Raw genomic sequence first — 13,761 nt, 5'->3', positions numbered from 1 at the left:
ACTAAACAATGGAGCGTCATTACTCAACTTTCTTCATGTTTTGCTTTCCTGTAGTTTTGCTGTAGCAACTTCTCGAAATCCTTGTCCCATTCCCGTATCCGTTTCCAGTCGCGCCTAAAGTCTCGAATCGTTTGGTGCTCATTCCTTCCATTTTCCTGATGCCTTTATATGACCTCAATTTTCTTCGCCACTTGTACGAATGCATTGCCGACTTGACAACACCAAAACAAGGCAACAAATGGCACGTGGCAAACGAGCATGAGAATGGCTTGAAAAGCAGGATTGGATTGGATTGGATTTCAGTGTTTCCTAGGCGCGGTTCGTGATAAGCATGCGGAGAGGGTGGGCGGGGTGGGGGGCGCTTTCCCGGAACGGCGCAGAAATGTGAAATTAACAGTGAAATCAGGGGGGGCCCTTTCATGGGTGGGGGCGCTTGTTCGGAATTTTACGGTAATTATCTTAACTAACAAGGGAGGCCGCCTGTGTCTAAGCAACACTAGTGTCAGAGATGGCATGATTACTGCAGTCGTGGGGACAGCTCTCCCTCTTTGGCTAGGGAACTTATCGCGTGCAGACATTTCGGTGTGGCGCTCCGCTCTCCACCAGCGAGGCGAGGCCTCGTGGGAACATTTCCCATGAGCTCATCCCATCCAGCCCTGGAGCTTCTCACCTGTCCTAGCGTGCGCAGGCATTCGCTCATAACCTTGCTGGTGAGTCTGACAACCTTGTTTCTGTAGTGTATTTTCCTGCTAGCCAGTGTTATTGTTGTTGCAGCAATAAATGCCTTTATGTGTCAGCACTGTTGTATTCATTTGTTCCCACAGAGCAAGACCCGCTGCGGTTGGCGTGCACTCGATAGCGTGTGCGATCACGGGGTGACGTGAGCAGTACGGTCAGCTGCGGATATGCAAGAGATATGTATTTATCCCCTTATTAAACCCCACACTGTGCATAATAATAGCTCATTGTTAACAGGCTTGATGATTCATCACCTTACTGATAGATATGCTTTGTACTCTGGCACTTTTATTTTGACATAACGTCTTGCTAACATAAAAGTTCAAGACAATGAATAGCTGGAAAAATAATGAACCAAGTGTGTGTCATGCTTGTATCAATGTCATGAAAGGCATTCTGCATGGGTGGCTGGGCGAAGTGAGGTTTTTCTTTCTTTTTACACCCTATTCGGCATGCGAGAATGGGTAAGCTTCAGCACAAATCCCAACCCCAGCTCTAGTCTATTTCCTTTTTCTTTTCATGCCACCTTCCCTATTCTCTGGATACTGCCCCGTGACCTCCCTCTCATTCACCATCTGAAAAAGCACTTTAGAAGAATTCCTGATAATGATAACATCAAACAGCCAGGTGAACACTTTTCTGCAGAGCACAGCAAACATTTTTCTCATCAATAGTGAGGGCACTTGCAAGGCAACATGTGAAGTGCATTAACAACTGGGGCGGGGGGCTGGGTTGAAAACAAAATATGTTTCTGGTCCTAAAGTTCTTTGAACTTATAACACCACTCATATATACATGCATGAAATGTAACATGATTATATATCAGGTTCACTTTCAAGGTGATGACAAAAATGGTTAGGTCACAACAGCAAACATCACTCTTCTAGTAGTGTTCATCTCGTCTTCACATGCACTGAACTTGCTATGGGCAAGCAGTATGAAGTTGTCTATCACATTCTGCATAAAGGTACTAACTGCAAAGTAACAATGTCTGTGAAGCAAATATCAAATTGCCATCACTAACATGTGCAACCAAAACCTGAATAAACACAATTATTTATTACAGACTAATTATTATTTATTATTGTTGGCAGTCAACCACAGGAGCATGAAAAGTAACCTGAATTTTCCGTATCTCAGTGATCTAAACCAGGAGCCACAGTAAAACTCTGTACTTTGAAAGCCTGCCAAACAACCTTGCAAATTTTGTCACACTAAACAAGTAGTAATGATTTCTTCAGCTAAACAGAGGCAGCACCTGTATTTTTTCATTTGCATCAATGAACCACTGTACCGAAAAGACACAAGAAAAAGTTGAAAGTTCAAAGCAGTGTGCTTTTTCTGAAACCGGAACTAAATGGTGCTTTTCTTTTCTAGCGCAAGCAGTTAGATAGCTAAAAATAGAGACCTGGTGCTCAACTCTACATGACACTTATCATGTTGGTGCATAAAAGATCTTTGAATAAGCGGCACCAGTACAGTGAACTTCATGAACTACATTGCAGTGAACTTCGAAAAGGAATAAAAAGCAGCTCTTCTAGAAGTATCCTTATGTAACTAAGCACTGAAACCATCAGCCCAGTCCTTTCTAGGGTTCCTCATGCATATATGCTGTAAATAATATTAGGGAGGAATTTTTACAAGGGCCAAAAGAGAAATTCATTCATGCAAGATTAAGGCATGTAAAAGCACTACTCACATTGTCTAAGGTGTTTTGGCACACTGAGTACTCCTCTATGGGGAGTTCTATGAGGGCTTGTTCCATCTGGCAGAATACATAAGCCAGGGATATGTTCTCCGATTTCAACTCATATTGGAGCATATTGAAATGCTGCTCCTGCAATCAAACAGATAACATACGGAGTGACTATCACAGTAAAAAGTGCTTCATCAGTATACTGCAGGGCACAGGTAACATTTTAGAGCACTATACTGTGTGCTGAAATCAATAAAAAATTTCTGAATACATACATTATACAGCAAATTATTCCATCTAGGCCTGAAGCAAAACAAGCAGCTCTTTTCCAACAATAGTCATTCAACATAAATTCCCTGAATTATGTGAAAACAATGTTCTCCTAGACCAACAATTTCATGATTTGACATGAGAATCTGAAACACCTCGTTTATCAGATTTGACACACAAATTTCTAATGAAAAAAAATAACTGAAGCGGAACCAAAAGTAAGCAAGCATATCTCGGAAGAGATTAGAAGTAGTACTCTGTTTTACCTAATGTGCATATAAATTTTACAGAGAAATAAATGCAAGCATTAATATTATGCCACGTACAAGTGACACAAGCATTATTATTACGCTATATTAAAGTGCAGAGGGATCTCATTAAATCAAATTCACCTATTTATAAATTCTAATTTACTTGAACTGGCACTGCAGTCCCAACCAAATTGCGTATTTCGATGAAAGGCAGGTCCTGCTACTTTGAACACAGAAGTATATACAGCGGTTGAACAGACTGTATAGCTGGCCAGTAGACGAGCCACTACACTGTAGCACAATGCACAACAGCACTGTGGCCCATCTCTGGCCCAGCAGCAAGTGGCTGTGCACCAGTAAATATGACAATTGGTCACGTGACTGCCTTATATCACACGGGTATCCTAGTTCTACTGGTGCTACATGCACATGTGGCTTGTCATTATCGCCTGTGGCCATCTGCCATAAATGCACGCCACTTGTTGCCAACTACGTTGTTCCTGCTCAGACTGTGCTATGCATCGCCATCTCATCGTCATGGCAAGTGGGGCACTTGCCATACCGCTGATTGTTCCACTCCCTTTTCCCACACGCCTGTAGCAGCGAGGGATTGGCTTATTTTGGCGGCCATAGGGAAATGGTGGCTGAGAAATACGAACGTGATGCCAGTGCACATTGGAGGCTACAGCTGCTATAGCTCCCACACTTGTCCTCAGTGGCCCAGCAGCAGCATACTCACAAAAGTGCCTAGTGCACGTTAAAGCATCCCCTGTGAAAGATTCAAACTGCCAAACTTCAATTGTAAAACCATTTCACATCCAAGCAGCCTGCATTACATAATATACATATAGCTTAATGAGAAAAGGAGATAATCAAAAACTCAAGAATACACAGAAGGTAGCACAAATCATTTCAATAAATGCTATTTCATAATAATTTCAGGAAAACCTGCTTGGCAGTCTGAGGACAACGTCAATGTTACACAAGTAAAATCACTTATTTTCCAAGCTGCTTTTATTATGCAGTGCACACAACACTGAATGTGAAGAGGAGTATATTGAAAAGTCAACAACGTTAAGAATTAAGTGCGTTCAGTCCATGAAATTTTCTGCTATCTTTTAGATGATATTCAAAAAAACCTCCTTGACAGCCTCCGCTGATCGCATCAGTAGTCTCTGATAAAAACAAAAAAGTGCCCATAATGAACAGTTGTGGCCTTGCTAACTAACTGAGTTATCAAGTTATTTGCATCGTGCTTGTACGGTGTATCATGGTATATCTGAAAATCAACCAGGCCACAATATACAGTTAAGACTAAGCAGGCTGTGCAGTTACCAGAGTGCACTTACCTTTAGTGCGGCATTATGGAAGACTCTGTGAAACCATGCAGCAATGGCATCATGGGATGTTCCTCTGGTTCTGACAGTGATACAGTAGCCCTCGCCAAAACGGTTTTTCAGGTGCTGAATGCTACCCAGACATTTGAAGTGGCCATTAACCATGATTGCCAGCCTCGTGCACAGTGCTTCACATTCTTCCATACTGCATGAAAACAGCAACAATCAGGCTTTTAGCTGCAAAACATTTAACTCTGTAATACCCTGGCAATTAACATGCAGAATAAATGTTTAGAACTTCTAGCATTTCAATGTCCTTAGCCCATACAATGCACAAACATTAAAATCCATTAGATTTGTTGACAAAAATAGTGCTACTGTGCAATTAAAAATGACCAAATTAGTTCAATTTCTGAACACCTGAAAATGATAAAACTGCTCACACATGCTTGGGCGCATACATTAAATAAATAGAAAAAGTAAAAATCATTCCATTACCAGATGATGAGAGCAGAGTTTGTTTTTCCCAATAAAAATTTGCTAAAAATGGCAGGAGTTATCACAGGTGCCAGACTTCATATAGCAATAATACTTTTGCCACTATATGACATATCAGCTTTCTATGCACTACAGCTCTTAAACTAATAGGTTTCAATACAAATTTCAGTAAGAAAAATGCCAGTGTGTTTATTTCCACATTACAGTTATCCAGGAAAAATGAGCATAAACCAATATTATAACCTATCATTTTCACCTGTGAGAAGTGAGGATGACAGATCTGCCGCCTTGCACCAGGTCCTGAATCAGGTCCCACAAGAACCTTCGGGTGTATGGGTCCATGCCTGTGGTAGGCTCATCCTGCAGTAGAAGTAGTATACAAAAGCCCCGAGAGTGAATTTTGGCCAAGAAAAAGAAAAACAATAAAAATGAACAATAAAAAGAATAACAACGATATGAACTGGAAGTTCTTATAATAAGTAACCAGCAGTTTATTCTGAGCTTGGGGAACCAAGGCTGCCGTAACATTGGAAAGCGACTGGTTCGATGGGTTTAATTGAATGGTAGGCAAGAAAGGACAATGAAAGCCAACACGACACTTGGGCCTGCTCAAGCCAGTAACAAGAAAAAAGAAAAAATTTCTACACCTTTCACAGGCAGAGATAATAATGTGATGATGCTAGCTTGTTTCTAAGGAGTACAGGCGTCACAGAAGAATTCTGGTACCGGGACAGCAGGGAAGGTACAACATGTGCCTTGATAATAAGTTGCTGCATCCAGGATGTAGTTCTCCAATGCAGACAAGGCTCAAGAGAAGGCTAGGTTTCCTGCTACCTTTGAGCAGGACAACTTCTTGTTTCGTACTGTCAGCTGAGGTTTGCCTAGCTTTTCCTTCATAGCGCAATTTATGAACATACTGACAATAAAGAATCATAAAAAAAGATGAAGCAGAATGATAAATTGATAAAACATGGTTGGACTAACAGCTGTCTTTATTTTGACTGAAAAGCAATGTAATAAAGCACCTATAAGTGTCTTACAAGTGGTAACCAAAAAGGCATATTAACACTACTGTATAAGAGTGCATGATATATCTGCACAAGACAGGTGAACTGCATTTAAGTACATAGATGCTTTATCTATCAATCACATTAATACTGGCACATTGGTCCCGCTGTCTGATGACGTCTCTACATAGGAATGAGGCTGTCCTGGTAATGAATTCTCACAGCAGTCTTGCTTTATTCTGAATGCATGTCCTCAAGTAAAATCTCCTGCAAACGACACTGTCATTTAGGAAATGCTTGATGAATTTTTGGCCTCTCACTATTCAATACTACTTTCAAAACTAGAGAAAAGTATCATGCAGGACAGTGTGCACAAGTTTCCTGTGTGTGTCAAGCAAGCAAGAACCGTTGCCTTGTTCCAAGCAAGTTCTCGAATGCTCCTACAAGCTATATCACTGGCTTGTTTTCACTCATATGTCACACAAAAGAGCCATTTCAAAGTATTTTTGCTACTATAGCATTTGGGTGGGGTCAGAATTCAATCAGAATGAATCGGAAGTCTGCATCACCTGCGACAATGCAGGACCAAAAAAACAAGCTTTTGTAGAAGCTGCAGCAGTAGTGCCATTTCTCACTTAGAAAGGGAACAAGCACTCTACTGTGGAGTCAAAAAAAAGATCCATGGTGAAGTGGAAAAGACGGGGGGGCTGGTGCGTAGGTGCTTTAAAGATGATTTTCTTGTTTACTTTCACCAACCTTGGTCACAGAGAACAGTGTGCAAATTCACCCCAAATTTTTAAGACTGATTTCTGCCGATAGCAAATGAAGCATTTCATGCATACTGCATCTATTCTTCGGCCCGATAGCAGAAAACTCCCCACCTTGGTGAGAGACAGCACTGCTGGTGCTACCGCTCCAAAAGCACTTTTTTTTTAGGTCTGGTGTCACCATAGACGATGACCACATAAGGCAAGTGGTCCACCCAAACAGTGCATTATATGAAACTAACTCTCCAATGTCACCTGTGCGTGAACCCCAAGTGTGAACAAGACAGCGATTTAGCCAAGAGAAGAATCCTAGGCACTGCTATGGGCAGTACAAAGCCTCAAATATTCAGAGTCGGCAGGCAAAGAACAGGGCACTTTATAATGCATTTTTTATTCCTGGTTTGCAACTTTCTTGCCACAAAAAAATAGTGTGTCAGCCCACTACAGATGAAGTGCCTTGGTGCAATAATAGACAGACAAACACTTTCCACCTTCCAAACACCACAGCTTGTCGCAAAGTTTGGTCGATTGCGTTATATAAAAACAATTTCACCCTTTTTGTTCACCTCTGATCATCGGCATTCATTGACTTTCTCTGCTCCCTGAAGACTGTGAATACACCGATGCACCCACACTACCATAGACTCAATGAACTTTATAATGTCACGTAAAAAAAATGATTTCGAAGTCCGAAGATGGAAAGGTTTTTATGGACAGAAACGAAATTCCTTAGCGAATTTAAGGTTAGATCAAAATGTGGGTGAGATGGTAGGCATTCATACTTTAAGATGCACAGAAAAAAACACAGACAAGAAAAAAAACACATGTGCACAGGCTGACGTGCACTGAAAATGTATGTGTATACAACTTTTACTGCGGTCCAAGCTGCATAAATGAAAATATCGGTTAGCAGCACTTCACTCACTATATGTATTTTAGCTGGGATATCACATATCAACATTTAGCAGTCACTCGCAGTACATAATAACAAATTTTTATTCACATAGGGGCACCTAAAAAGTACTGCAGACTTCCTGTGAAGCAAGTATGACAGAAGTGCAAGAATTGGGCCTAGTTGGATATACATCTTGAAGAAACATGCTAAACTTTTCATGAGCAACAAAACAGAATGAAGACAGAACACACAGTGCTTTGTGTTGTGCCTTCGTTCTGCCCTGTTGACTGTTGTTCATAAAAAGTTTAGCGCGTGTCTTCAACAAGCAAGTAAGACAACTCTGAAAATATGTTCACCTTAACAGAAGTGCTTGAACTGAATGAATGCGCATGAGCATACAGGCACTGTTAGTAAATAAGGATAGAGACAAATAAATGGGAGTTCCTAGTAAAACTATGTTAAAGGTGCACTAAAGAGGGTTATGAGCTTGCCTTTTTACCATGGGGACTCGACCTACATGCTCCAAGCATTCTTAGAAACTGATTTATTGTCCTGTGCAGCCAACTTCCCTATTAAATTGGATTAAATGTCCCGGCTCCTGCTTTTTTTTTTCAACTGACCACCGAGAGTAAGAGTCATCCAACGCGCGGAGTGCCTTTCAGCCAGTTGCGTGGCGGTTTCGGTTTTGCTTTTACTTTGTTTTTTTATGTTTTTGTGAATAAATAGTTTCAGTTGCAGACAATATAGCCACAAATCAGACCCACAAAAATAAAAACACGCATGGACTCTTTGCTTTCACAGATCACTCGGCGTATTACAACGCATAACTCTGCCGATGGCAGAGCGGTAAGCCACCACGCGAGTGGCTGAAAGGCACTCTTCGCGTTGGTTGACTCTTCCTACTCTAGCGGGTCAGTTGGGAGCCGGGACGTTTAATCCGATTTAATATAAAAATATGCTGCACAGGAAAATAATTTTGAGTTTCTAAGAATGCTTATAGCAAGTAGATCGAGTTCCCGCAGTAAAAATTAATAGGGAAATATGCTGCACAGGACAATAATTCTGAGTTTTTAAGAATGCTTAGAGCAAGTAGATCGAGTTCTCGCAGTAAAGAGGTGAGCTCAGAATTCTCTTTACTGCACCTTTAAGGACATGGAAAGAAAAATACTTTCTCAAATCTCACACACACCCTGCAGCCATTCAGTTGCTGCAGGTTTTAGCCTTTTCTGCAACAGTTGACCTTTTCTCTTAATGAGGCATGCGCCCAATGTTTGCTAAATACACCTTGCAGCCCTTTTGTTCCTAAAAATAAAAAAAATAGAAATGCTATTCCACCCAGCAGGAGGTTCCCAATTACATATACCAAATGCAACTTCACCCAAAACCTACCATTGCTCTTGTCAAGCTTTAAGAATGCCTGCACATGCAAAGGGACGCATTAATGCTGCCATGGCACCTTAAAAGTAGGTGTTGTGTACAAGCTGAATAATATGAAATAACCAGATTTTCTTTTCTGCATTGTGCTTATGAGTGAATGAACAACATTCCCTGGTTTGCTGAGCTCATCTGAGAAATTGACTTCCCAGAGTTTGTCTTAAAGATTACAATATGTATTCATGTATAGTCAAAACTTTAAATTATTAGATAATAAGTAACAGGGTTAACTGGAAAGATATGGGAGAGGCCTTTGTCCTGCAGTGGGCATAGTCAGGCTGATGATGATGACAATGATGACAATAATGCACAACAAGTGTTATTTAGTGAAAACTTGTGGAACACTTCACAGGTGGAGTTCTTTGCAAACACTGACCAGATAGATAACTGGCGGCCCCCCAAGCAAAGCAATGGCTGTTGACAACTTGCGTTTGTTGCCGCCACTATATGTTCCCACCACACGGTCCGCATATGGAGTCAGTCCAAGTTTCTGCAGGGTCCATTCAATAACCTGGATAGTTTTTGGAACAAAAGAGAGGCATTCCACATGGCAGAACAAGATCACACTTTCATGCACACAATGACACAGGTACATGCATTAAAAATTCTTAAAAATTCAGCTCAAATATTCAATCTGAATTGAACAAACATAAACTACAAGAACCACAAATGACAGTTGAGACATACCCTGCCAACAGAGTATGTGCATTTTGTTTAGATCAGGATTTTTTGACCCCTGATGTAACCCCCTACTTACCTGTTCATTCATAACAAATTTTCTACTGCATGCACGAGAGTTGAGGTGAAACAAGAGGTAAGCAGCAAAGATTAAAAAAAAACAGAAACAATTATCTATACTAAACTTGTATTCAAGAGGTCTTCACCCTCCCATTTTGATCACTATTACACGTCATGTGGCACCAATCGTGGCACACAATACCAAAGCACATTAATAATCACAAATCCATGCTGGCCTACATGCTAGCACATCACAGGCCTAGCAACTTGTCATCAGCCACACCTGTCACTGAATACCGTAGAAGCAAGCATGTATGTGACAAAATGCAGATTCAACCAAAACGAAAACCTTTACAATAACATGACTCATAATTTATTGGTCAAAGTGAATACAACCAGATTGAAAAATCTGTAATGCTAGCTGGACCACATCAAGTGCCTGGTCAATACCCCACAAATGTTGCAAAATCCTTCCCAAACACTCAAAGTTGTTTTATAATAAAAATATAACATAATGTTGCATAAAAAACTCATCTCTTGTTTTAGAAAAAGGCAGAATAAATAAACAAGCACTTGACAACATTATGCAAGTATGCTACTGTTCTCGGCTTGAGCACGCTAGTCACAAAACATCTGAATAAGTCCACACTGACACAAGCACCCGGTTGAAGAGGACAACAACAGAGGTGATGTGCTAGGAAAGCACAAAAGGAAGTATAAGCTACCTCATCCACGTTCTGAGCTGGTGTACAGCCTTTGTCAGAAGTTTATAGCCCAGGGGGTTTGCTTCTAAGCTGTGTAGTGGGGCTTCTGTAGCATTCTTGAAAGTCCTGAGCTCTAAACTTTTGACAATGGGTGTATCTCAGCACAAGCTGAGGTATTGCTACCGAGGCATTCAGTCAAAAAGCTTCTTTTTGAAATGGCTTTTATAACAGAACCTGATTGGCAAAGTTAGTGCTCCTGCATAATCTTAATCTATAGCGTAGAACATGAGCTATGATGCCAAAGGCAGACATGACCATGACTTGCCCAAGCCTTCTCTCAGTGAAGACTTTGTTTCTTTTAAAAGACTATTAACTGATCTCCTGACCTCTTGTCTTCAGAGAAACTGCTTCAATTGCTTGTTGGAAACAAAATGATCCATTCTTTGAAAGGAAGCCTGCAACTAAAAAGATTTATTGGAAGTCCTCGCCTCTTCCCAGGTCGAACCAAACAATGAAATAATATTGTAAAATTGTTATGAAGTTGCAGTAATGTCAGATGTTGAATTGAAACATTATTTTAACTTAAAGATTAACAAATAACATTGTATGTTGTACTATTATAAATATTAGTTTAAAATTCAAAGTAAACATTGTATTAGTGATGCGTTCTTAATGTTATTATAATGTTAAAGATCAACAAATAATGTTATATGTAGCATCGTAAGCATCAGTTTAATGTTCAAACTAGACATTGTTGCAATATTATGTTGTGCATGTTGTTATAATGTTTATTTCGTAACTATGCAACAATACTACGAATATATTTCAAGCATTGTGTCCCAGAACTTTTCCCACTGTTCCTAAAGTAAAGATGATCTTCAATTAGAAGTTCTTTGCAATAAATCTCTTAGATTGTGCCTTGCATAGATCGCATGCACTGCCCCATTATTTTGTTAGAAATCTTTGCTTATTATCCATTTACTGCTCTCACTCATGAGGCACCCTTAAATAATGGCTGTATAAGCTTGTCTCCATGGTATTCGTTCAGAAGTGAGTAAATTGCATGTATTGGTTGTACAGTCGAACTCCGCCTCAATGAAATTTTCGCTTGAACGAAATATTTCAGATTCCCCGTCAGCTAACCGTAGAAAACAGTGCATGCTAGTTCTCGCCACAATGAATTAACTTTTCAGGTGCGTTTCCGCTTCAAGGAAATTTTTGCTCAGTGGAGATGGGCTTAAAATTTATTTTACGACAAAATAAGAATGACGTTAGCCGTCCGTACTTTCGTGGCGTTTAATTTCACCGAAACCGCTTGCTGGAATTGATGTGTGCCCCATAGTGCGTCAAGTCCGAATAGGTGGCGCCATTCGATATTGTCTGTCGTTCATCATATTGTGCGATATCGTCCGTCATATCGACAGAAGCGCAGCGGAGCCGGCCCGACGCAGTGCGATTTGTGCGCATGACGACGACATCGTGATGCAGTTGTTGGCCGAGTGTGAAACTCGCACCACGACGCTCATGCCCACTAAAAGGACGCAAGCCAAGATTACTGAATTTTTTGGAAATAAATGATATTTTTGAACAGCGCAGTCAGACCTTAATTTTTTGGGCTGATTTCGCCACAACGAAATTTCCGCTTCAACGAAATTTTTCACGCACCCCGTGGATTTCGTTGTAGCAGGGTTTAACTGTAGTGTAATGTAGAACTCGAGCCGCCTTCGTTGCAGATCCTTGCAAAGTGATCCTATATGTTCTTGCAAGGTTGCTTCACCATTTTTATGTCGCATTTATGTTGTTTAAATGTTTCAGAAATGTTAGAAAAGATAAGAACAATAAGAACAATACAGGGTGTTTCACCTAAGGCTCTACACAATTTTTAAAAATAGGCTTTTTGAGTTAGAAAGCTTTTTTCAGCATAACGTTGTGAGTGGTGTAGCACATCAGAGTACAGCTAAGACGTGCTAACTAGCAGGCTGATTAACTAATACTGAATGAACTTTTTAACTATTACTGCTAGGCTGAGAGGTGTGTAGCCCACCATAAATAATATTCATATCAGTTTTTAGAATTTCGAAAAAGTGGTTAGCCTCGGCGCTGTGGTCCAACTGATTTTGTCTACATTCCGCCAAAATACATGCACTTTCGAGGAGCTTGCAGGCAAAGCAACCTCTCCAATGCATGTAACTCGTCGAAATATCCGAAATTTGTTGGGCCACAGCACTGAGGGTATCCGCATTTTCGAAATTCTAAAAACTGTTATGGATATTACTTATTAATGGATACACACCTCTCAATAACTAAGGAGCCTAATGGTAATAGTTAAAAAGTTATCTATTCAATATTATTTAACCAGCCTGCTAGTTCGAACGTCTTAGCTGCATTCTGATGCACTACATCGCTGATAATGCTATGCCGAAAAAAGCACTTTTCTAACTCAAAAAGTGCATTTTAAAAAATTTTGTACGGTCTTAACTGAAACACCTGGTATATTAACATTCGACCAAAACAAAAATGTATCATTGTTGTAATATTTCAGTGCTGAGTCTGAATCCGTAACATAACACATGACAACTTACCAAGCAGGCCATGACAGGGTCATGAAAGAAATAGAAAAGGGTCACATTGCACCATGAAAAATTGATGTAGCAGCTGGCAGCCAAAAAAATTACAGAACATCTGCTGCGACAATTCTGTGAAAGCAGTTGGATTTACCCTCGATGATTCCTTGGATGATTTTACTCTAAGCCAAGGCTTCACGCAAGCTACAGAATTGTTCTGAAAGGTGAAAGTGGGCAGAGGTGAGTCTAGGGTGGCGGTGGGTAGGTGTGCAGCCCCCTACGTACAGGGATGGGGTGAGGTGGGGAGGTGGCTGGTGGGTGGTGCTTCTGGAGGGCAAATGGATTTCCCACTACTATGTCTTTAAATTCAATTTCGCCGTTGCTTTTTCATTCCGCTGCTGCATGGACTTTTAGTGGGTGGAGGCCTTAAGGACAGTGGAGGGCTAGTGGATGGATGACACTCATAGAGGGTGAAGGTGGGCACAAGTGATGTGTGGAGATGAATTGAGGGTGACAATGGGGTGCACAGCCCTCTAGCTAGGGGACTGCAGTAAAGAGGTGGCTAGTGGGTGGTGCTCCTGGAGGGTAGAGGCTTCACTTTGTGGGAACCTGCCCTGCAGTCCCTGTGTTTGCTTTCCCGCGAGGCACCGTGCAGCAACAGCCTCGCCTCGAGGAGGAACACATCCCCTTGTCAGTTACATCAACTAGCAAGAGAGGGCGCCAGCGTTGCAGTGCGAGAGACTGCTTGGAGCCCACGCGCGGGAGAGAGGATGAGGCTGTTCGGCTGGGATCGTCGGCACGAGCAACACGTCCGCTCGCGGCTCCGCTCTTCGCCAGCGGGGCGAGGAAGCGGCGGGAAGAC

The 13,761-nt window shown here is 41.2% G+C and overlaps 1 protein-coding gene across 1 annotated transcript in view; it reads right to left on the bottom strand.

The window, feature by feature from the left end:
- The window catches only part of LOC144114980 (ATP-binding cassette sub-family A member 2-like), a 146,463-nt gene that overhangs the window by 8,475 nt on the left and 124,227 nt on the right, over positions 1-13,761 (bottom strand). The window contains exons 45-48 of the mRNA XM_077649061.1: positions 9,270-9,404; positions 5,047-5,150; positions 4,305-4,497; positions 2,438-2,575 (exon numbers count right to left, since the gene is read on the bottom strand). Of these exons, the coding sequence (XP_077505187.1) occupies positions 2,438-2,575; positions 4,305-4,497; positions 5,047-5,150; positions 9,270-9,404 (570 nt within the window). The remainder of the gene's footprint in view (positions 1-2,437; positions 2,576-4,304; positions 4,498-5,046; positions 5,151-9,269; positions 9,405-13,761) is intronic.

The sequence above is a fragment of the Amblyomma americanum genome, chromosome 1, assembly GCF_052857255.1.
Source record: "Amblyomma americanum isolate KBUSLIRL-KWMA chromosome 1, ASM5285725v1, whole genome shotgun sequence".
Classification (NCBI taxonomy): Eukaryota; Metazoa; Arthropoda; class Arachnida; order Ixodida; family Ixodidae; genus Amblyomma; species Amblyomma americanum.
This window is presented reverse-complemented; position numbering and strand designations above follow the sequence as displayed.